This window comes from Equus caballus, chromosome 12, assembly GCF_041296265.1.
Source record: "Equus caballus isolate H_3958 breed thoroughbred chromosome 12, TB-T2T, whole genome shotgun sequence".
NCBI lineage: Eukaryota > Metazoa > Chordata > Mammalia > Perissodactyla > Equidae > Equus > Equus caballus.
In genome coordinates, this window is record NC_091695.1 from 14,680,554 (window position 1) to 14,705,984 (window position 25,431).

Genomic DNA, 25,431 nt, shown 5'->3' on the forward strand with positions numbered 1-25,431 from the left:
CATCTCCCACACTACCTTGCCACTCCACAGCATGTTAATAATGAAAACGAGGTTTACATCAAGTCCTGTCTAACATTTACTAACAAGAAAGCACGAATAGTCATGTAAACTGTGCTTACAAGCTTGGGGTACCAAGGCTGTTAAGACATTCCGAAAGCAGATTGGGTCAAGCAGCAGCATCCTCTCTGAAATGGAGCTGCACAGCCAAACAGAGCTTGTGTGCTCCTCCAAAGACGTTAGCTGCTACTAGACTTGTCACCCCCTGACGCCACGTTCCTAAGTGGGCGTTGGTGCCTGTTCGCTGCCCTTATCCAATCACATAACTCAAGCACAACTCGTTTTACTATTTTTAAAAATCATTTTCGATGTTTCTTATGCGAGTTAAAAATTCTCTCGTGTAGTTTCCGTAAGGATAGTTGAAGGTTTTATGTCACTGTCTCTGAAGTCTGATTACCTGGTTAGGACACTTCAAATGTTGAATATGCTCTTAAAACAATGAACAGAGTAAGCATTCAAATGTTAGCTATTACTGTTCTTGTAATTACCATGGTTGTCATTGTCAGCTGTTACAGCATATGACACGTTCAGCTATTTCTCTACATGTCTAACTTACGAAACTAGTGTTTTTCAAACTAATGTTTTTCAAAATTCAACAATTCCTACATAGCATTTTCTAGTGAAATAGACTAGATGAGAATAGAAAATATTAGAGTGTATCAAGCTTTGGTTCAACCTTAGAAAGGTAGATATACTGAGTTGCAATAGAAAATGTGTTTTCTACTACGAGTCATGGTCCAAAAAGAAAAAGTCATGCTAGATTGTATGCCTCAAAATAAGGGAATAAAGGACACTGTCTTATTTATGTTGTTATCCCCAGTATTATAATGTTTAGACGCTCAGTAAATGTTTGAATGCACGAACTCTTTTTTCTTTCTGCTAAGATGAGTTTCATTGTAAAATGGAACCAAAGATATTTAAAGATTTTGCGGAATCTGAAACAGAGCATATGTAAGCATTTGTAACTAGAGTTTTAGAACCAGAGAGAAGTGTGCTCTGCTGTTCTGGTTTGAAGAGAATTGTGATTATTTCCCTGGAAATCTTTATTGCTCACTTTCTCCTGTATCACAGGGTTCTGCTTCTTTTTTAAAAAGAATTACTTATTTCTGTGAAATATATTCCTGTGCCCTTCATCTCAGTTTTCTATTGTTGCTGTAACAAATTACCACAGATGTGGTGCCTTGAAACAACATCTATTTGTTATCCTCCGGTTGCGTAGAGTAGACGCCTGACATGAGTCTCACTGGGCTGAAATCAAGATGCGCTCAGGGCTGCATTTTTTTAGAGGCTCCAGAGGAGAATCTGTTTCCCAGACATTTCCAGCTTTTAGAGGCATTTCTTGGCTGCTGGCTTTTTTCTGCATCTTCAAACCAATATGGTAGCCATCTGGCCTCTGCTCGGTGGGCACATCTGCTTCTCTGCCTGCCTCTGACTCTCTCGCTTCCCTCTTTAGCCTTGTGACTACATTGGGCCCAGGCAGATAATCCAGGATAACCTCCCCATCTGAAGGTCCTTATCAAGTCATGTCTCAATTCCCTTTTGCCATTTAATATTTACGGATTCCCGGAATAAAATCTGGACATATTTGGAGGTTTATTATTTTACTTACCACACCCACCCATCAATTCCAACATCTAGAACTGCCCCAGGAAATTTGCAAAGCATTTTCGGATAATTTCTATTCTACTTGATTTATAGACATCACTATCCAGGTAATTGCCTATAAACCTGTTGTCTGATTTCATATGACTTTGGGGACAAGGGCCAAAAAAGTAACACCTTACCACCTGTGATTTTAGCATCCTTGGTTTTAAGAATTTAAATTTATGTAACAATTTTAATTTTTTTAAGGATCTAACTTATAACATCTGTATTGTTTAGTTAATAATCCTAAAAGAAAGAATTACAAAAACAGAAATACAGTATACAAAATTCTAAGCCAGTGAAAGGTGGGTTAATAATTTCTAAAGATGAGTAATCTGCATAGTACAAAACTTTGGGGAAAGAATATGGCTGTCCAGAACAAGGTCATCGCCGTGCTTCCTGAACAGTCGAGATGAGTGATTTATAAGAGCTGCTACCTGTTGGCAGAATATTCTAACCCTGTCAACTCAGGTTTGTTTTGGAAGCCAATGCCTTCCAATACTTTTATTTTCAGTGACTAGCATTTTAATGTTCTCATCCAGCTTCCTATGTTCTATAAGAATTTGGTCTAGCCAATCAGATTTTTGCTCATCATGGGATTTACCAGCAACACACATCCTTGGCCAGGAATTATGGTCCTTTACTTAAATTTTTTATGGCTCCTTTTAAAATAAAATGTGCCCTGCATAGTAAAATTCAAAATCAAACATCTATTAAAGGAGTAAGTGTTTCTTATTACCTTGAAAATGTTAAATTGCTCTTATAAATTAGTTTCCCATCTTCTTTTCCAGTCTCGTCTTAATTCTCCCTGGTTTTAATAGCAAGGAGTACTTGCTGGTTTCACTTGGTCTATTGCTTTCCCTAAAAATAATTTTAATAGCTTAAGTAGGCTTGTAAATTGCATTCTTCCTAATAGTTTCATTTATAAGTGGTCACACTTCTCTCTCAAGCACAGTTTAATGTTTCTATTGCCGTTTTGGCTTTTAAATTGTGCATCAATTTCAGTTTGAAACTACTACTGTTCATAATCAATAGCAGTTGAGAAATATATAGCACAACCTACCTTAACCAGTAAATGTTTCTTGTAATGTTTACACTAATGGTTCATTGAAAATTTGGTTGAGTCAAAAGAATTATGTTGTAAAGCAAGCAGAATCCTTCTATTAGCATCTGGAAGAAGTCAACTAAGAACTAACTTTGAAGTCACACTCAGGTTTGAATCTACTTTACCCCCTGATTAGCTGTGATCTGAAGTGAGTTATTTGTTCTGTGTGAACCCTAGTTTTCTCACCTGCGTAATCTGGAGAGCAGCTATTTCACAAGAATGCTATGAGAACCAAACGAAAGAATACAGGTAAATCTCTCGCATACAGCCCACACGAAACATCTAATCAACAGTAGCTATTATTACCTTGAATGTTTTACTTTGGCTTTAAAAAAAATTCCAAGTATTCTTAAGAGATTTTTAATTGATATTTGCTATAAACAGTTAACATCCACAAGGAATACACAACATAGCAAATAGGTCAAGATAAGAAAAAAATATTAAACTTGAAAAGTTCAATATTTGACAATTAAATCAGTATAATTCTTTAATTATTAAATTGACAAGATTACTTTATTTTATTTTGTTTCTTTATTTTTTTACCCTATTTTATTTTTTGAGGAAGATTAGCCCTGAGCTAACTGCTGCCAATCCTCCTCTTTTTGCTGAGAAAGACTGGCCCTGAGCTAACATCTGTGCCCATTTTCCTCTACTTTATATGTGGGGTGCCTACCACAGTGTGGCGTACCAAGCAGTGCCATGTCCGCACCTGGGATCCGAACCGGCAAACCCCAGGCCACCAAAGCAGAACGTGCACACTTAACTGCTGCGCCACCAGGCTGGCCCCAGCAAGATTATTTTAAACAGAACCTTTTCATGAATAGACTGCCCTTGTAGATAAGTGTGTGTTTGTTGGGGGGATGGATTTTTCTATAAAGGTGCTGAAACAATTATCTGTATATAAAAGAATAAAACTAGTCCCCTACCTCACACCATATTAAAATATCAACTCCAGATAGACAAAGAGTTAAAAGTGAATGAAAAATGATGACTAACCCAAAATACAATGTAAATGTACATGAATATATACACAAATAAAGATAAATGATTGCATAAATAAATAAATTAGGAAGAAGAGATATATCTTCCTTACAGAAGTATTCCATTTAACACATATAGACACTCCTCCCTCCAGGAGATAGAGCTTAATCACCGCCACTATGCTTCCTTGTGGGTAGGCCAGATGTGGTGACTTGTTTCCAAGGACTAGAGTATTTACAGTGGAGAAATCTGACGGTTGTGCTTAACCAAGTGATTATGGTTAATATCCCCATTGATGTTCTGTAGATATCATGTGCCCCTTGATATTCTTGGGTGAGAAGAGCACTTGAGCTATATGGTATTTTTTCAAAAAGCCCTTAACGCCCCTCTAATCACTAGAAAAACATCCAAAAATTTAGATTCAAGGCCCTTCTACTGCATACCTGGGAGCATTCCTCAGGACTGCCACAGTCAAGGAAAACAAGGAAAGACTGAGAAATTGTCACAGACCAATGGAGACTGGAGAGAAGTGACAAAGAAACACAATCTTTCCCAGGGCTGCATCCTACAACAGAAAGAGAAAAAACTGGCGAATTCCGAATAAAATCTGGAGTTCAATTAATGGTAATGTACTAATGGTTTCTTAGCTTTGACAAATGTGTCATTGTAATATAAGACATTAACCAAGGGTGGGAACGAGGGAGGGATATATAGGGATTCTCTGTTCTGTTGTTGAAACTTCTCAGTAAAGCTAAAATTATTCTACAATAAAAAGCGTATTAAAGAAAGACTACAAGACATAGAAAACACTATCAAAAATATCTTTATATTCTTAGGCTATCGAAGAATTTCCTTTATTTATTTATTTTTTTACTAAGGTGACATTGGTTTATAACATTATATAAATTTCAGGTATCGGTCATTATATTTTGACTTCTGTAGAGACTACATCAGAGGAAAGCAAAAGGCATAGAAAGATTTCTTAACCAAGAAAAAAAAGTACAGGAAAATATTGGTAAATTTGACTACATGAAATTCTAGAATGTTCATCAAAAGAGGCTGCAACATGAGTAAAGATCTAGGTCACAAACTGGGAGAAGATAATTGCAATGAATATATTTCAACAGCAGAGATCTCTTGCAAAGCAAATTTAAAAAGAGAAAACTCTGCAGAAAAAATGAGATAAAGACTTAAAAAGACACTTCAGAGAAAAAGAAATCCCAAAGATGAATAAACATGTAAAGGATGTTCAACAGCATTACCATTCATGGAAAATCCACAGTGGGATATCATTTCATGTTTGCCAGATTGGAAATTTTTAAGACCAAGACTGTCAAGTGCCATCAATGATGTGGAACACCAAAACATTTCTACACAGCAGGTGGGAGTGTAAGGCGATAGTGTCACTCTGGAAACCATTTGGCTACATCTAGAATTGAAGACGTGTCTATCCTATGTATGGCAAAGCAATTGCACTCCTACGTTTATACCCTAGAGAAACTTTTCTATATATATGGACCAAGAAATATGCACCAAAATACTCCCAGAAGCTCTGTTTGTAATAGCAAAAAGAAACTACAAGCAACCCATTTATCTATCACAGCACAGTGCCATCCAACAATGAAAATAAAATGATAGTAACAAGCAACAGCAGGGATGCATTTTAAGAATATCAGTTGGAGGGAAAAGAGAAAACTGCAAAAGAATGCATACAGCATGATGTTGTTACATAAAACTTAAGAATGCAGGGCCAGTCCCAGTGGCCTAGTGGTTAAGTTTAGTAAGCTCTGCTTTGGCAGCCCAGGTTTGGTACCTGGGTACAGACATACACCACTTGTCTTTCAGTAGCCATGTTGTGGTGGCAGCTCACATGCAAAGAGGAGGATTGGCACAGATGTTAGCTCAGGGTGAATCATCCCTCAGCAAAATAAATAAATAAGTAAATAAATAAATAAATGAATAAATAATTTAAGAATGTAGAACTAGGGCCAGCCCCATGGCATAGTGGTTAAGTTTGGCACCCTCTGCTTCATCAGCCCAGGTTTGTGGGTTCGGATCCTGGGTGCAGACCTATGCTACTCATCAGACATGCTGTGGCAGCAACCCACATATAAAGTAGAGGAGGATTGGTACAGATGTTAGCTCAGGGCTAATCTTCCTCAAGCAAAAAAAAAAAAAAATGAGAGAGAGAAAGACTGGCAGCAGGTGTTAGCTCAGGGCTAATCTTCCTCAACAAGAAAAAAAGAAGAATGCAGAACTAAACAATTTAGTGTTTAGGATTACAAACATATAGGAAAGCCATAAAGAAAAGCATGAGAATGGTAAACATAACTCTTACAGCTATTACCTCTATGGAGGGTTTGGGGGAGGAGCACACAGAGAACTTCAAAATAATACAGTATTCTCCACTTTCAACTGGATGGTGAGTTCATGGGTGTTTGTATTGTTATAATTTATATATTATATGTGGTATAAATTTTACTTTATATCTACTTAATAAAAATAAATGAAAAAGAAAGAAAAGGAGAGATGGAGAAAGGAAGAGACAAGTGAGAGGAGAAGAGAAGGGGAATGTGGGTTATCACTGCCTCTAGTCCCCATACCCAAGAAGCAGGGCCACCTCAACGTACATAGGGATTCCAAGCTTAGAACTGAGTTGTTAGTTTGGTAGTTTTCACTGCCTCTTTTAACTTTTATCCCATATCAAAGCTCCATCTAAATTAGCTGGGATCAAAGTGGAGGTGTGCCTCGTTTTATTGTACTTCAAAGATATTGCTTTTTTTTTTTCACCAGACTCTCCATCAGCAAAAGGATTGCAACTCCCTGAAGGCTCAGATGATGGTTAGCACTTTTTAGCAATAAAGTATTTTTTAATCAAGGTATGTAATTTTTTTTTTACACATAATGCTATTGCACACTTAATAGCCTACAATATAGTGTAAACACAACTTTTATGTGCACTGGGAAACCAAAAAATTAGTGTGACTCGCTTTATTCCAATATTTGCTTTATTGCAGTGGTCTGGAACCAGACCCACCGTATCTTCATATGCCTGTACAGAAGTGAAACTCCATTATTTACTCCCTGTAGGTCAGCCTCTTCGGGTACACAGGTTCCCAGGCCTGGCCCCGTGCCTGCTTTGGCAGAATCACAGTCCTGTCTTCTTCCTCCTCTCATTGTCACAACAGAGATTTTGAACGTCTCTGTTCAGTGCTGTAGCAAACCTTTATCCCCAGAGCCAGGGCTGCCTTTTCCTCCCTCCCTAGGGCATCCCTCCTCCTAGTTTTGTCCAAAACCACAAATGCAGTGGTAATGAAAGACTTTCTAATGCAAATCTGGCTGCTCATTGCCAGAAACACCTCTTATCTCTTCCCCCACCCCACCCCCTCCCCCCTCCCCCCTCCCTTCAGGGCAGTTGTCAGGAATCCTGAGGAAGTACCTGATGGAAATGCAGACCTCTTTTTTTTTTTTTTACACATTGGACTTTTTATTTATATTTCTGTAGGATCTTCAATATCCATATACTTGCTGTCTGATTTTCTCATGTTATGAGATTACACAAAGATGGAAAAGTTGTCAGTGTAAGACAATACCCACTGCTAAACTCATCTCTAATGAATTAGTCCTGTGGGAAAAGGCAGCATCTATCTTCACCAATCATGTCAACATCTTTGATGTCTTCATCAGTCAGACTCCAGCCAATTGTCAGATATAAATGGGGAGAGTCAATAGCGAGATTTTCTGAGGTCAGTCCAAGTGATAGTGGAGAACTCTTGGGATCCAAGCAAAACTTTAGACGATGAAGATCCAGCAGGATTCAATCTTTTGCACAACAAACATTGGGCAGTAGTCAAGTGAAGAAGACAAAAGTCAATAAAGGTGATTAGTGTGTCCCCAAAATGAGAATTTTTATATCAACGTGTAATGTTCCTTCCCTATGGCTCCTCATAACTTTGGACAGCAAAGCATAAAAGCATGGCCATGTTGGGTGTTTCTGAAATGATGCTAACATTCTATACTCTGGGGAACAGACACTTCTTCCCTACACTTTGGCTTCATCACTCGTTGGCTGCACAGTTCTTTCTGTTCACGCTGTCCTTCCTTTGAAAATGATCACATTTCAACCTCTTGCAGACCTCTTTTTTAAGTGAAGGATTCAACAGGAGATTTGAGAATGTCTTGTTTGCTTAGGATGCCAGAAGAAAAATGTTGAGCACGTGTAGAGGTAGGAAGACTAATGGACTAGTCCAGATAGAGAAGATGGTCTGAACCAAGACAGTGGATGTGGCAGAAGTAGAAATAGAAAGGAGGAGACAGCTATGAGAGATTTTCCTGGAGCCTTGTTTATCGTAAATGAAAAGCTGTCTAGAGGGAATGACGTGAAAGTGAGCCATCATCTCCACGGAACAACAGTGGATGGGCAGATTTAAGGCTTCAAGCCCTAAACCTACTGTCTAGAATGAGGCAAGCGGAAACCTGAGTATGTATGCAAGCAACAGATAACTGAGCAAAATTATGAGTGGAGCACCAAGCTCTGCTTTTGCCGGCAGGAAGCAACTGGGAGAACATTACTTGTAACCTAGAAAAATCTTAAGAAGTCAATGACTAATCTTGTTCATGACTTGCTATAGTTACTAGTATTACACATGGACTGAACTAATTTTTAGCATTATACGTGGATTTAACTTGTCTTTTTCACAATTCTCAGCTATTCACATTTATCTTGCTTATTCCAAGGCAAAGAACAGTAAACAATATGTTGGAAAACATGGAGATGGTTCACAAGATTCTTTTGGCTAGACGATTTATTATTTTAATATTTACAAGGGCTTTCTGAGAAGATATGAGAAAACTTTTTAAAAAATGCTTTAAGCATAATATATAAATGACGACAAAAGAGGTGGAGACAGGAAAGAAATCAGCTTAAGTCAACAACTCATACCATAGACAAGTTTTTAAAACAGAAAAAGAATTCTCTGACAATAAGAATAGTTCAGTCACATTGTCTTCCTCAAGGAGACCAAGGTAGCATTAAATAAATCAGAGAAGAAAGAAATCAGGTAAATTAATTTTTTGACTCTAAGTTCGTCATAAAAAAAAAAAAGCTGCTCAGTTTCAGGTATATATTCTGTTTTCCCATGTGAGAAACATATTTTTATAACATAATTTTGCACATTTCATAGCCAAAGTAAAGCATGCAAAAAATACACTGCAATATCAACAATAACCCGACAAACAAACTACTTGGGGAAAAAGTATCTATTTTACCAAATATCTATTAAGTAGGATTCAAGATAAACATGGAGGTTTTCCCCCTCTTACTTGTAAATGTTTATGTGTTGTATCCGTTTAGGGTTTGTTCGCACCCGAGAGTTGATTTCCACTCTTAGTGACCTTGTGGTCAGCAGAGCCAAACCCTGCCCGCTATTTTTGGCACCATCCTCGCATCTTCCCATGCTGTATCAGACAATGCTCCCCTGCTGTCCACAGGGTTTCATGGCCAATGTTTTCAGAAGTGAGTGACCAGGTCCTTCTTCCTAGCCTTAGTCTGGAAGCTCTGCTGAAACCCGTCCACCATGAGTGACCCTGCTGGTATTTGAAATACCAGTGGCATAGCTTGCAGCATCCCAGCCACACATAGCTGTCACAGTGTGACAACCGACAGACAGGTGGTGTGGTTCCCTGACCAGAAATGAACCCAAACTGTGGCAATGAGAGTGCCAGATCTTAACCACTAGACACCAGGGCTGGCCTGTTTAGAGCAGAGTAGCTCAAAATAATGTATTTTCTATACACAAGTTATCCATTTAGGCCTGCATATGTCGTGTCTTTATACTGCAATAGATATGATATCCCAGTACACATCTTTTGTTATTTCTCTCATTACATTGTATGATTTCTTTTTTTAGTTTGTTTTATCCCTTAGAATGTTAGTACATTGATGACAGAAACTGCCATTTTTATCTGGATCTCTTTAGTTCTTTGCACAGTGGATGGCACACAGGAGATGCTCAGTAAATGTATAACGAATTGATTTACACACATATATGATGTCTAGTCCCAGAATATTTAATTTCCCTAAAAATTGTTAGCTCTAAATATGAAATTACATAAGTAACACAGACATTCTCATCTTTATAAATGCCTCCTTATAATCTACAATTATATATAAACTCTGTGGTGAAAACTTTGTACCAGCTATGTACTGAAATCTTTGATTTATTCCTCTAAAGTATTACGTAAATTCTGTAAACCAAAGAAAACCTCAAAGTACCTTTCTTCCACGAAATACAATACAATTAAGCTGCTTTATTACATTTTGGAGAGGGAATATCTCATCCAGAAGTATAATGGGAGATCATAAACTTAACATTTCCATAAAATGTAGCATGCAACAGTGTGATTCTCCTCTTTTCTCAGGTGTACATATTCTGTGGGTTGCTAAGAGACACTAAACGTAAAAGTCTAAAACACAATTTGGCTCTTTAAAAATAGGCTAGGCAGCTTTCTTATTTCTGACAAAATTAACCTCTGGGGAATATACACAATCTCAGTACAATCATTGACTTTAGTCACTTTCTGGGCTTATTGAATTAAATTGTGGTTTGTAAAGATTTTAATCTTAAATTTTAACATTGAGATCAGCAAAATTATTTGCAAGCCTTAAGCAAATACCTCTGCGTTTTGGCTTCCCACTCTGTATTTAGGCAATTGGTAGAGAACAAGCCAGATTCATTTTAATGAAAAGCCACTGGTTCCAATTTCTACAAGAAGCTAATTCATGTTCTCTTCCATTTCTTCTCCTTTTTGCAGAAAAAGAAAGGTTACACCACAGGAAAAATCCATTTATTTTGAGGTGAAAGTGGGTGGGAGATGCCATGCTGAATTCTTAAATTATGACAAATCTTTGGCCAATATGCCTTTTCTAGTTGACCCAGATAACAAGCAGTATGGCTATCTTTAAAAGGTTCAAATTATTCCTATTGTGGAGGCTGACCTTAGAACCTCTCACTAGTTTTCGGTTGTCAGTATTTTCAAGCTGAATGACACTCCTGGTCATGTCCTTGGCCACAAGCTTCACAATCTGTTCATGGAGAGGAAATAAAGAGTTGGCTTTTTTATAGTATCCTGGTGTTAAGTAAAAGGTATGAAAAGAATATATAGACACACAAATATATATATTTATGTACACATATAAATATACATACACACAAATATGTATAAAACGTATCTATGAAAGTTTGAAAGCAACATCTATAGTAAATATATTTATATTTACATGAATGTATACTTGAAATGTAGTAGGATCCCTGGACCTAGAGATAGGAGATGCAGAGCGAAACTCTCAGCCATTTAGTCTCCTCAGCCCTGAATTTGTTTCTGTGTTCAGTCCTCCCTTTATCTTCCTCCCTCACTCCATATTCAGTTTAGCGGAACTTCTTCACCGACCGTCATGTTTCAATTGATGTCTGTACGTGTGTGATTTTAAAATATTTATCTTAAACCCATACCTTTCTCTTTAACGCTCTAGATTCCTATCTCTGAAGCTCTGTCTTCAAATGTAATATTCATAAAACCAAGCTCATCGTCTAGGGCTCCGCATCTGCTTCTCCTCTCTGTTCCTTATCTGCGATTCTTGTCACTCAGATATTGATGCAGCCAAGTGGCTGGCGGCAGCAGACTTGCAGCAATGCTTCCCTTTCCAGTGTAGTCCCTCTCTGTCTACCCCCATTCACTGATTTACTTGTTCGCTTTACTAGATAATGCATAAATGAGATACAAAAAGTAAAAAGTACAAATGCCCTGATTCCTTTCCCCACAGAAACTATTACCAGGTACTGAACTCTTACGTCTCTTTCCAGGATCTTTTTCTCTATAAGCATATATGTAAATATACCTGTGTACACACACACACACACACACAGAGGCAAGATATTGTTCTTCAGCTTTCTTTTTTCTAATAGTATATATTGGAAAATATTCCATATAATTCATAAAGTGGTTTCTCATTTTTTTGTAAATTGTTGCAAGTTATTCCATTAAACGTTGTATGTAGTACGGTGTTCCATGAAGTGTAGAAAAGCAAAATGTATGGCCACAAGAGCGCAAAGGCTAGGAGAGCAGAAGTGAAATATACTATTGGAAAGTTTTCACGCTATGCATGAAGTGGTGTAATAACACTTTAAGCAACATTATGATATGTTAAAGGTTTATACTGTAAACACTAAGACAACCCCAAGGATGCCACAAAGATGGCATCTCTTCAAACAGGCTTCACAGAAACTTGCAACAGCAGCCTGTAGATACCAAGTTAGTTGGTGCGAGCAAAGGGCCTTTGATTTTGGAGAAGTAGGTGCACCTGACTCTACACAACGAAATGAAAACAATTGCATATCACAGGAATAAATGCCAATATTAACAGCAGAGACCGTTGAACTTTTTGTGGCAAGGAGCTCGAGATGAACGGAGACTTTCAATTTTATAAGAGCAGGTATTTATTTGTTTATTTGACCTTGTCCTTCTTTCTCTTTTCTAAAACCAGCTGATAATTTCATAACATATCCTCTTTATCTCTTCTTGCTTTCCTCTTTTGCTCGGATCAAATTTTCCCTGCACCCAATCACCCTACTTCATACATGTGTACTAAGTTTCAGAGCTAAAGGGTTTCATCATTTCATTAAAGTTGACATTTCCCTTTCTACATCTTTATTTCCACTAAATTGTTGATTGGTTTAAGAAAGGAGAAACGATGTCTGCTATTTTAAACCTTCAAGTTTCTATTGTTCCTTCAGGAATTTCTGCCAGCAAAAAACTTCCAGAGTCTCTACCAGACCTGTTTGCATTCACGCATAATTACCATGATTAATATTTTGTTTTCTCTGCTTTCAGGGTACTACGTTTGAAAATCTTTATTATCCTTAAAGACATCTGACAGCCTAATTATGCAGGTACAAGGACAAAAATCAAGTGAGTTGTAAGATTAAAAATCGTTCTTCCTTTTTCTCATATCATCAGCAAATTTTTCCTATATCCCATTAAGCAAAGTAACTATCCAGATAGAAAAGTTCAATAATGTTAAAGAAATAAAATATACTATGCTTCTGGGGGTGAGGATCTCAGGACACGCAGGCAAGGACCTACCCAGGTTGGTACAATCCTGTCTTTTCCTGATGTTTCAGAAATCTAAACAGATGATTTTGACAGGTTTTTCAGACAATATACCTAACAATTGTTCTGTGCCTCCAACTTCGATTGCTCAAATATCTGGTCCAAGGGGATCATAGAAAGATTCTTGGGCACCTCACTTACCTTCCTATTCCACGTTCCTCTGGGTTTTCTCGCTACAGGTCTCTTTGTTAGCCACCCCCAAGTGATGACTTCTTATGTTTCTGATGACCTGATGCTGCCCTGGGAATGCCCATAACACAGCTGTCACCACTATCTGTCACTGTCTCTGTGAAATAGTTTTCTCTTATCCCTATGATATTGTGACATTTCCTACTTACTCCAGTGGGGTAAAATATTCTTTCCCCATTAGCATGGTATCCTGGTCATCTGGCAGCATCGACTCCCATAGTTTCCTGTAAAAATATTGGTGATCCAACCTTTATTGGATTTACTCTTTATCACAGATTTCACTTCTTAAGGACTTGGGCGATAGTCCAAATGAGAATAGATAACAAATCAAATTGAATATTAACACACTATCATGTACTAATTATGGACATAAATATTTGAATTATTTGTTTTTCCATCTATAGAGTGTCATGGGTAAAGTTAACCCTCCCATGATCTACGTGTAAATTATCTATATCGTAGGATCATCTGCATTAACAGGTACGTGTTTACATCTCAGACAACATTAATGGCTCCCTTCTCTGTGTCCTCCATGAAAGCACTGACGACTAGCATGTCATTATTTTCTTTGTGTCCCCCGCCACATATGCTTTTAGCAAGGCAGAGGATCTACTGTATTTGTTAAATGTTTCCTCTGTGCTGGCGCTGTGCCAAATACTGCACATGTTTAACCCTCTCTGCACTAACTTAATCCTCACAAAAATCCACTGAAGAGGTACTATTATCATCCCATTTTCCAGAGGCATAAATGGAAGTAAAGAGAGGCTAACTCATTTGCCCACACAGCAGCAAGTGGTGGAGGCAAGAGGAGAACCAAGCAGGGCAGCTCCAGAGACTGCACTGTTAGCTAAGAGTAAACTGTTTCTCCTAATAAAACACGTGCAGTCAATGATTTCTTACCAAATCCATACTGGCACACATTTAGGTTGGTTCTAATCTTTTGCTTTCATGGACAGTGTTATAAGAATATCTTCGTACATATATCATTTCACACATGAGAGTTTATCCATAGAAGAAATATCTCGAAGTAGAATTTTGGAGTTGAAGAGTACCTACATTTTACATTTTGATAAGTATTGCCAAAATGTTTTCCATAAACAGTGGAAAGAATTTATACTCCCAAGAGCCATATATTAGAGTAAAGCAATGTTTTTTTCACAAGTTTCAAGTTATTTTTGGAGTGTATCCACACGTTCTTTGCTTTTCTTCTCCCTCAGGTTCCCTCCTACACTAAATTGATGCAATTATCTAAGGATTTGAACCATAAAGTGTTTTGTTCAAATATTCAAAATCTAGGCAAAAGTATGTTTTGGTACTTCTGAAGGACAGAGAAAGATGAAGTTATCTGAATTGTTTGATCTGTTCCCCCATTTCAATTGGCATGTTTAAATTCACGAATGTTAAATAGGGGCCCACTTTATCATCAGATTTTCTGGAAATCAGATATTAACTAGACATAAGAAAATTCCTGCTTTTCCATATAGAAATTGTGAAATGTCTAAAATATGTTCAAAGCAAACTAACCACAAAATGACTTAAGAAAATAAACTTTAAAGAGCAAGGGCAAATTAAAATAGAAAATTTGTCTCAAAAGAAAGAATTGGCAATTAGAAATTTGTAGACTTTTTAATACAAAATTTTTCCCGTCACAAATTCAAATCTAAGTAGAAAACTTTTCATACCTTCATTTTTTCAAATGTTTAATGAAAATTTAATTGAACCTAGTGCCAAAAAGGAAAGAACAACTAGAGAATTTTATAAAAATTTAGTAGTGTTTAAAGAGATAGTATCTTATTTAAATTATACAAATAGAAGTTTTAAATCAACTTTGTCTTTCAAAATGAGTCAATTGCAGTTTTGAATAATTTAGCTTGCATTATGATGACGTATTTAGAATGTTTTTTAATTGAGTGACTAATGAGACTCAATCATCTTCTCATGTTAGCTCTTTTAAGACCCACAACAGCCATGTGATAGGAATTCTTCATTTCAGGTCTCTTTTACAGATAAAACTGGAGTTTGAATAGGTGAAGTGGCATATCATAGACATATACAAGTCCCACAAATCTAAGACAGGAGATCTATTTGCAATTAACAAGAAGCTATTTCTGTCTGATTTCTGAATGCCAGTGGAACCAGCAGTGGCTACTTGGGGATACTTTGACATCAGGTTTTGAATACTGATTGTTTTAAGTTCCCATATTTTGTTTTTAATTGTCCAAAATAAACTGGAGGAAAGGAAATATTCCTTGTGAGTAAATTACTTAACCCTTTGCCCTACCAAGACTTTCAGGCCCACATAGATGTCAGACTCCTTTAACACGCTCTCTTTATTATTGTTAGAAAAATGGACAAGCTATTATTGAAAACTAACACAGTAGTTTTCAGAAGTCACAAGTTCAAATGCCTTCAAGAATCTCGCAATTCTAGGAGTAGACTGAAACAAGCTATGGGAAGGAGTAGGTCAGAGGGATGTGCAAGAGGCACACTTTTGTAAAGGTGTTCAACTTCAAAAGTATTCACAATCTTGGCAATCAGAGAAACCAAATGCGCAGACCGAGCCTATGGTTTTGGTGTCAGTGTCTTGGCTGTTTTATGAAAATTGAACCTGAATAATACTATACACATATTTAGGCAGAATAGCCTAAAAGCCTTCCGTACACAAATTTCAATCCATTGTTACTCAGGGACAACAGTACAAGCCCAGTGCTAGATCTCAAAAGAGATGTCAGCTAGAAATAAGAGAAGACTGATGTTGCCCACTGTCTCAGTCACATTTCTCAGTTTGTTACCATCTCTTCTCCTCGGAGACTTTGCTGTGCCATAAAGAGTTCGCAGTGACCATAGCTCTGTGGGTGGCTTCTCTTCTCCACATCTCTGATCTCCTTTTCATAGTGCCTTGCCAAAGGGAGAAGGAAATTCTGCCTATTTTTATACAGAGAATGGTAGAGCAAACTAAGCCCACTTTAACAAACAAAAACAAAACCCTAGGCCATATTGTTGTGCATTTGATATCAATTCTACAATATTCTATACTTTCTAAGTGAAGGAATGCTGAATAAATTGTCCATTCTTTTAGGTGTCTCAAAAAATGGTTCCAGGTTCTAGCTAAAAATCTAATTCACTAGCACTTAAAATACCTGATAGAACCCCCCATTCGTGATCAGGACTCAAGAGTCTCCTGTCACTCAGCATATCCACACCCAAACTCATCATCTTTCCCCATTAAAGCTTTTCCTTCATGGTAAGTTATTCAAGGTGCAACTTGAATAATCATCCTTGTCATATGTTGTGATTACCCTGACTATAAGATCTCCCACTTTCTCTGGCGCCTGAAATTCTCTAGCATCTGTCTGAAATATTCACATACTTCATTTTATCTTAGTTACTGGTACATATGTACCACCTCCAGTGACACATAGGCTCCAAAAAACAAGGGCAATGTTGTATTCCTTAACTGTATTTTACTAAGGAGATGAATATAAGGATAGTTAATATATGGTCCCAGCTGTTGAGGAACCACAATTCACATTCTTAGTGTTCCAAAAAACACCTTACACATAATAAGTGCTCAGTAAAATTTTGGAATTTTTTAATGGGTTCCAAAGCCCATAATGATAGCCAGAAAATAAATGCAGACAAGGACATTTTTTTCTTTTATGGGATATCATATGAACATGCAATTTTTTTAAATAGGTTGTAAACTACAGTATAAAAAGGAGAAAAAGCAATGAATTAAAACTTTTAGTTGCATTAATATATGTGTTTGGAAAAAAAGGAAACCATAATGAATAATAACACTATAATTTTTATTTTCTTGATTTATTCTTTAGTTTTAAAATAATTAAACAATTATGGGCCGGCCTGGTGGTGCAGCAGTTAAGTTCTCACTTTCCACTTCAGTGGCCTGGAGTTTGCCAGTTCAGAGCCAGGATCCAGACCTAGACACCACTTGTCAAGCCATGCTGGGGCAGGTGTCCCAGATATAAAGTCCAAATGTGAGTGATGAGGCGGGAGAGAAGTTGCTGATATGATTAATAAATAACTAATTTAAAAAATAAAGGAAGGAGACTTTTATGAATCGTGAAAAAAATCACGGAATATTTAATTTTACAGATTACTGTGTGGCTACATAAGCTGGAAAGTTCAAAAGAAAATGGAAACATTGGCTCTCTGGCATTTTGGTATCACTTTATAATTGATGGTATTAGTCAGAGTTCAGTTCAAGAACTGAAATCACTCTAGGTACTTTAAGCAGGAAAGGGTTCAGATCAAGGAATTATGTAAAATCCTTGGAAGAACTGGAGGTGTGGATTGATCTGGGCCTCCTAATCTGACCTCTGCCAGAATCAAGATGCCAGCAAATTAGGAATCACTGATGAAACTACTGAATTATAAAAAAAAACCACTGCCACTGCTGTGCTCCAAAGATGAAAAAGCCACTGCCAGGGGCTGCCCCGTGGCCGAGTGGTTAAGTTCGCGCGCTCCACTTTGGCAGCCCAGGGTTTCGCTGGTTCGAATCCTGGGCGTGGACATGGTGCCACTCATCAGGCCATGCTAAGGCAGCATCCCACATGCCATAATTAGAAGGACCCATAACTAAAAATAAAGAAAGAAAAAGCCACTGCCAGAACAACTCCCACAGCTCCCAGGAAACTGGCTCTGGAATACTGGCCCTGGGAGACCGGCTGTGTCTTCCAGGGCAACTTCCTCCTGACATCTTCAACCCCACTTTTCAAGTATGCCTGCTAACGGAACACAACACAAAGCAGGCAGGAGCTGGCTCCAGCTCACTTCCGCCTTCCTGGGATCTGGCATCTATGTTGAGGGAACTGATTTTAAATACAGAACCTTAGATGCATGAGAGCATGGGTACTGTGGCTTTTGGTCCTCCAGCCTCTGCAATACAGAAAGGCCCACAAGAAGGAAAAAGGGATGGATATTTCATGCCAATTAACCATTTAATATATTTACAGAGTGCTTTCACTATCAGAGTGATCTGTACTTCTCATAAAAACCCATTAAGATAGGTAGTGCTATACCCACCTAACAGAGCAGGAAACACAGTCTGAAGTTGTACCACGTCTAAAATTACATGGAATAAGGTGCTAGGAGGAGTAACTCGATAACACAGGATTGCTGTGAAATCCTCCCCATTAATACCATAAGGCCTCTACTGGTGTTTGTCGAGTAAAGCCATTATTTGTCTCTTGTGAAGGAAGAAGAAGATAAGTAGAAGTTAAAATTCTAAGATCAGCTGCGGTGGCAAAGGACATGGTTTATTCTTCTAAGCATTCTCTTCTAACTTCCCCCAGAAAGAGGGTCCTAGATGAACTGTTCCCGTGATATAGATGAAGAAATGGATTCAAGCGGCATAAAGGGTCGACTGAGGTGAATGTGCTGATGTAATACCCTGCTCTCCTCTTAGTAAAGAATAATATAATATATTGTTCCTGTTACTGGGAGTGCTGTTAGTAGACAATCTATTCAAGTTTAGCTTCTTCAAAGTTCACATAAGCTTCAGGGATCCACCTTATCAAAGGTCTCATGCCCTGTCCCAGAGCAGTACCTCATTGCTTCCAGATAAATAACTAGGTTCAGGTGTCAGTAGAGCCCAAGTAGGAAATACAGTCTTGTTTTAGAAGGAAAGTTGTTTGATTAAAAAAATGCAGTATCTGGATAGTATATGTTGGCAATAACTGGAGTAACATGTGGAAATGGATCTCTTGGATATCGAAATAGAGGAGGGCAAAATATAAGGCTACATGGAGGAAAGTTTATTAGCATGGGGATATTCCCTCATGAATATACACAGCATATAGTATAATATGACTAGAGCGGACTAAGAACATACTGTATGCTACACATATAGGAGAGTATTCCAAACTTTCAGAGCAGGATATCCCAGGTGGCACCGTGACCCAGCCTTCAGTAGGCCATTCCAATGTTCTACTCAGCCAATTGCTTCTAGGTGATGAGTAACATGGTTATGCCAGTGAATTCTATGGTGGTGAGCAATTTGCTTTACTTTATTTTCTCTAAAATCTGTCTCCTGATTAGAGAAGACAATGAGTGGAGTACCATGGCAATGGATAATGGGTTCAGATCCATGAATAATGAAGCAGGCTGAATCACTGCTTGTAGCAGGGACAAATATATATCTAGAATATGTGATGACTAGATGCTGTCTCCCCCAGGTTGAAGAGTTTCAATGAAGTAAGCTGCCACAGTCGTTGGTTGGTTTCCCTAGAGAATTGTGCCCTATGAGGGAGTCAGTGACAGACTTTACTGACAGAATTTTGGACATTTAGCCGTGATAGTAGCCAGACCAGGAATGCTGAAAGCCACATCATGTTGAGCCTGTGTAGAACACTCATTTCTGCCACAGGGACCACAAAAGTGCCTGGGGATAAAGGCTGACTGATATTCATAAGACAGGTCATTTTGTCAACCAGACTTTTGAGAGCCTTCTCTGCAGTGGATTCTCTTTGACAGGCACTTATATGAGAAACAAACATTCCTGCATTTGGTGTGCATTTTGAGTGATCCATCCACATACTTCTCCTCCAGACTGCTTTGTCATCCATTCTTCCATTTTTCCTTTCCTTTAATAGTTTATAAAATCTATAGTTAGTTTCCTTGAGTCAGTGGAGATCCATGAGTCAGCAATTTCTCCTTCCATGTGAAGTGGAAAACTATATGTACTGCTCAAATTTTTGCTTACTAGGAAGATTTCCTTCACTACAATCCTTCAAGATCACCCTCAAGTGAGACTGCGGTGCAGCAATTGTCCACTTTTGCCTATTGTTACCATGCTATGCAGATTTATTCATACACTTGCTGTCATTGTTATTCTCTCCATCCCACTGCTTATTTTAGTTTTACTTTTCTGTCATTTTAATATCTTTTTGAATATATGTTTAGTGCATTGGTTTTTCAAGATTTATCAATTTTTAGTGCATGCAAATAAAATTTTAGCTGACTCTCACAGCTTTGCTGTGCTGTGCTTTCATCATTCTTAAGCTCTAAATATTTTCTAATTTCTGATGTGATTTATTGTACCCAGGGGTGATTTAGAAATGCAGTGCTTAAGTTACTTTTAGGTTTTTATTTTCTAGCTTATTTTCTTCATGGTCAGAGACATATTTTATGATTGTAATTCAATGAAATTTGTTAAGAATTGCTTTATGACCCAGTATATAATCAATTTTGAAAAATATTCCCTCTGCACTTGAAAAGAAGATGGATTTTGCAGTTGTTGGATGTATTGTTTTCTTACATCATAGGTCACATTTGCTAATAATGTTTTTTAAATTTTTTATATCTCTATGAACTTTTTGTTGTGTGCATGTTCTTCCAGTTACTGAGAGTTGTGCTGATATCTACTTCTATTATTGCTGATTTATCTATTATTTCTTTCAAGCCAATATAGTTTTTCAAAATATATATTAGGAAGCTATGTTTTTAGTCACATACCCATTTATAATTGTTACATATTTCTGCTATATTGACTTTTTGCTCTTGTAGAACTTTTATATGTGGAAATGCTTCTTGCCTTGAAGCCTGTTTTCTTTCTGATGGACGTATAGAAAAAGTGCCCCTTTTCTGGCTAAAATTTATTCCACTATATTATTTTCATCTTTTATCCTCTTATGTATGATGTTTCTCTTGTAAGGCTCATGCCAATGAGTTTGTTTTCTTTTGGCACTATGAAGACATAATTCCTCTATCTTGTTGCTTTCTATCCTTTTAAGAGATTGGATGTCAGTATTATTGTTACTTCCTTGAATGCAATAAGTCCTTAAGGTTTTCTCTTTGTCTTTGGTTTTATTATGCCCTAACTTTTCTATTTATCCTTTTTTTGAAATTTATCATTTTTAAAAATTAATTAATTAAAGTTTTTGCTGAGGAAGATGCAGCCTGAGCTAACATCTCCTGCTAATCTTCCTCTTTTTGTATGTGAGCCACCACCAGAGGATAACCAGTGACAGACAAGTGGTATAGGCCTGTGCCCAGCCTCTGAAGCAGTGCATGCCGAACTTAACCACTAGGCCACCAGGGCTGGCCCCTCAAAATTATCATTTAAAAATTTTATTCTTCATGAGATTTGTAACTCTCTATGAATGTACATCTTAATGCCTTTCAATAGTTTTGGGAAAAATTCAGTCCTATCCTCAAATATTTTGCCTACCTTGTCTCTTTTTCTTCTCTTTCTTAAATTATAACTAAATTAATAGTATGTTGAAGCTAGGCGCTGTACCTTTTAGTGTCTTTTATGCTATTTCCTGCATTGTCCACCTTTTTACCTCTCTCTTATTTGCATATTCTGCATATTCTCTTCCAATCGTTCTCCCCATTTATTAATTCCCTATTCATATGTGTTTAATCTGCTGTTATACCCAATAATTGAGTTCTTAATTTCAGTTATATATTTTAGTTTTCAAATTTCTTTGATTCAATTTGTTATGCATCTTGTGCTTTAATTATTTGAACATACTAAATTTGTTTTGAAATGCTTGTTTTTTCCTAGTCTGGATCATCTATATCTGTTTCTATTGCTATTGCTTTTCAATTAAGCCTTGTATTCTCCTATGTTTTGTTATCTTCTTTTTTGTGCCAGATTTTATATTCAAAAAGTTGTAGAGATAATTCAAGGATTTTATGGTGTTTTCATCCTTAAAAGAGATTTCATTTTGTTTCTACTTGGGAGCTAGGTTTGGGCGAAAGCAAGAACACAGATAATCTCATCAAGAAATTAGATGATTCAAGCTGGGCTTGAGTTTCTCTGAGAACTACTCTATTTTCTCTTCACCCTGACTTCAACAGTAAAGCCCGTTATGGTCTTAAATGAGAACCTGGTTATTTTACAAAAGCATCTTTTCCTTTTTTTCTTTTTGTGAGAAATATTAGCCCTGAATTAATATCTGTTGCCAATTCTCCTTTATTTCCCTTGAGGAAGATTAGCCCTGAGCTAACATCTGTGCCAATCTTCCTCTACTTTGTATGTGGGATACCTTTAGCTCATGGCTGATGGGTGAAGTAGGTCTGCACCTGGGATCCAAACCTGTGAACCAAGGCCACTGAAATGGAGCATGTGGCACTTTAACCACTTGGCCACGGAGCCGGCCCCAAGCTTCTTTTCCTTGATAGACGTTGAATCCCATTTGTTGTCCCCCAGGGTAAAGTGTCTGAAGGAAGTTCCACTTAGCTTTTCAGCTTTTCATTTGTGGTTTTGAGAATTAGCTCACATCCTTATAGAGAAAAGAAGCCAGGAAATGCAGGGTCAAGCTCTCTGGTTTCTCTTCTCTTAAAAATATTGACCCTACAGATCCTTGATTCCTTATTAGATCTCAATGCTTTTAAACACATGCATTTTATATTTCTCTAGCTCTTCCAGCTTCTCTTATTGGGAGATTTGGTGCAAAATAAGCCGTTCTTGCTTTTCCATTGACAAATAGAGTTTCTCCATTGAGTTCTCTAGTTTGGGAATGGATGTGGTTTATAGAGAATTACCGTGAATTATTAACTATTTTAAGGCAATGTCTATGTCATTCAGTATTTTCAGTGTTGGAGCACATAAATTCAGCTTCGGGGCTGCTGTAGACATCATCTATCTAGCAAATTCTTTCACTTTATTTAGCTATGCAGAAAGCATTAATAGTTTTTTTGCATTCAGCTTGGAGGGACATAGACAAATATATCTCTGCATATATTAGTTCTCCAGCTCTGAGTTGCAATTTAGTTCACCGTAAGCTTGATCATATCAGATGGTTCTCCTAAATTAAGGATAACTTCTATGTGTTTTGCCATTCACCGGTAAGAGAGGAACAGTGCTTACATGTACTCTTTAAATCTTAGAATTAATACATGTAACATTTGTAGTTGTTGGATTTCCTCCATTTGTTAGGTAAGCTGAAAACCTCCAACTTTTGGTGTGGCTTAGCACATAATAACGATCTTCAGTTGGTTCATATATGTATTTAATGACTCTTTACCTAAGACCCTTATGACCTGGAAAATGCAATATTAAACTAAATACAGTGGAGACGAACATGCTCAGTGGAGCCCATAGTAAGTCATGTTAAGACAAACAACAATGGAAGCTGTCAGAGATTTGAGGTACAGGCAGGCACTTGCTGGAAAATAATATCTTTCTTGACAAAGTGTTACCCAATTGATATTGGATTAAAATTAAGGTACTGAACTGATGGACTGAAAATCATTATGATTCCACCTGACATGGATTCAGGCCTTGATCAACAATATCCACTCCAAACCAGAACTACAGATCTGTGATTACTTGTCTTTTGAAGAACTGAAACATCAATTTGAATTACTTTCCAGTCTCAAGGCTTTCTGCCTCTGAGCCTCAGGGCCTCTTGAGCAAAGGCTCTAACAGCTAGAGTAAGGACCTCCTTTGTTGGGGATATGAATGGATAAAGAAGACTGAAACTGGTTTTCCTTTCATTTTGGCTGAAATATTATTTGCCTTACCTAAATATTTCCTAATATGAAGATCAGAATTTATTACTTTGTTTAACAGTTTTTTCTTTTCAAACTGCTGGCTTTTCACATATTTGGCTGTTCGCTACTCTTTCTTGGCAAGAGCCAAATCTTTTTTTTCTCTAGGTATTGTTCTAGGGGAGAAAATTGTCCAGAAGAGGTTGCTTTATTTGCTTTTGTTCCAAATATTCTAACAAACTAATCTATAATGACCTTACATTAGCTCTCATTTAAAACAGTAATGATGTAAATACCACAGGCTGTGTCCACACAAATAAATGGAAGAATGATTTTCCTGATAGAATGGCCCAAGTGATTTCCAGGTTGGAGTCTATTTTCCACTCGTATCTAGTCCTGTAGGTGTTTTCTTGTTATATTTTCCTTTTCATAGATATCCCTCATTGCTTATAGAAGTTTAGGGAAGTTCCCACTTTCCTGGGATGAAGTTGGAGAGAGGTAGAGACATGTTTTTAATTAGGGAGGAAGACGCCTTAGGGATAAGCTGTTTGAATCATTGAAAGGCTAAAGGGCTTTACTATTATCAGGGGGGTGCTCAGTCATTGGCTATTCTAGGAAGTCAAATCTCAACATTTGCCTTGTTAGGTACAGAGATACATTAATGGTCAGAGACATGAATGTCATCCTAAATCAACAAAGTAAAGTACCTTTTGGTAATTAACTGAGAAGAGATACATAGAAACAACCAATTTCAGTGTTTTTAAATTTGGGGGATTTTTGTTTTGTCAAATAATGGGCTTGCCCAAGTTAATTTCCACTAATTAGGTCAGTTTCTACATAGTCATGAGAATATATCAGCTTTGTTTTTCTTTGAAGAAATTTTCCCAGCAGGTGAGAATGTTTAATTATCTTTGCACAGTAAATATTTATGTTGTATTTGTGTGTTTCTATTCTAGGCATCCACACTGAATACTCCTACATTTATCTAAAAGCTTCAGATGATGGGGAGCCTGCATGGAAATATGGAAAATGTGGCCACTTGAAACTATTTCTAGATCCACTGATCAGCCATACATTATTATGTATTCTATAGTAACACATAGATACATGAGGTATATACAGTTACCTCATGTGAAGGAGGGAAGCACTGATTTTGAAGACTGAGGAAAAAAACGCAAGAGGTGAGTTCTTGTAACAAACAACAAGGGATATTAATTGAAAATTCATATACTTAATTTATATATATATTTAAATATAGTCAAGCCTTAAACATCATATATTTTCATTGGAGGAGGTCTGAATTTAGTAAAGTAAGCTAGCAAAACATAGAAATTAACCAGAATATACAAAATGTATTTGTTTTTGGTATTACAACCTGACTGATGTTCATTGTCCATTTTGCCAAATCACAAACAGAAACAGGTAATTGATTACACATACACTAATGGATCTATAATTTAGGTTCACGGGCTGTTATATTTTATGTGATATGTTTATATTTATAATTACTTTTAGATAGTTTTATTAGAGAATTTAAAATGATATATCGTGTGTTAGAATATAAAGGAATGAATGGCTATTTTGTTCTGGGGGCTTGATAAGAATTGTTATGTGTGAAGCTTTTAAAATTATCACAGCAACCATGTTTATACATATTCATAAGTAAACCCATGTTCGGGGAAGGACCTTGCTTACTGTTACTTAACAAGGCATAAAACTGTAGTTATAAAGTACTATAGTAGTTTTCTACCTTAGGATTTTAATTTGTATTTTTTCAAAAACATATTCTTAAGAAACTATGATAAATTATCTTCTTAAAATAGAGA

At 37.0% G+C, this 25,431-nt stretch overlaps 2 protein-coding genes across 9 annotated transcripts in view; one reads left to right on the forward strand and one right to left on the reverse strand.

Annotated features, from left to right (window-relative positions):
* Window positions 1–25,431, forward strand: part of LOC138916597 (olfactory receptor 4A5-like) — a 102,514-nt gene that overhangs the window by 35,605 nt on the left and 41,478 nt on the right. Inside the window, exons 2-4 of the mRNA XM_070229530.1 lie at window positions 6,581–6,666; window positions 12,677–12,754; window positions 24,562–24,786. The gene's annotated coding sequence lies outside the window, so the exon portion shown is untranslated. The remainder of the gene's footprint in view (window positions 1–6,580; window positions 6,667–12,676; window positions 12,755–24,561; window positions 24,787–25,431) is intronic.
* LOC138916588 (ubiquitin carboxyl-terminal hydrolase 25-like) overlaps window positions 1–25,431 on the reverse strand; it is a 157,965-nt gene that overhangs the window by 28,982 nt on the left and 103,552 nt on the right. For 5 of the 8 annotated variants that reach the window (XR_011423877.1, XR_011423876.1, XM_070229516.1 and 2 more), the window contains exon 4: window positions 4,231–4,352. The exons of the other annotated variants lie outside the window; for them this stretch is intronic. Coding sequence is in view for 3 of the 5 variants with exons in the window: in XM_070229516.1 (XP_070085617.1) it covers window positions 4,231–4,352 (122 nt within the window). In the remaining 2 variants the exon portion in view is untranslated. The remainder of the gene's footprint in view (window positions 1–4,230; window positions 4,353–25,431) is intronic. 8 annotated transcript variants of the gene reach the window in all.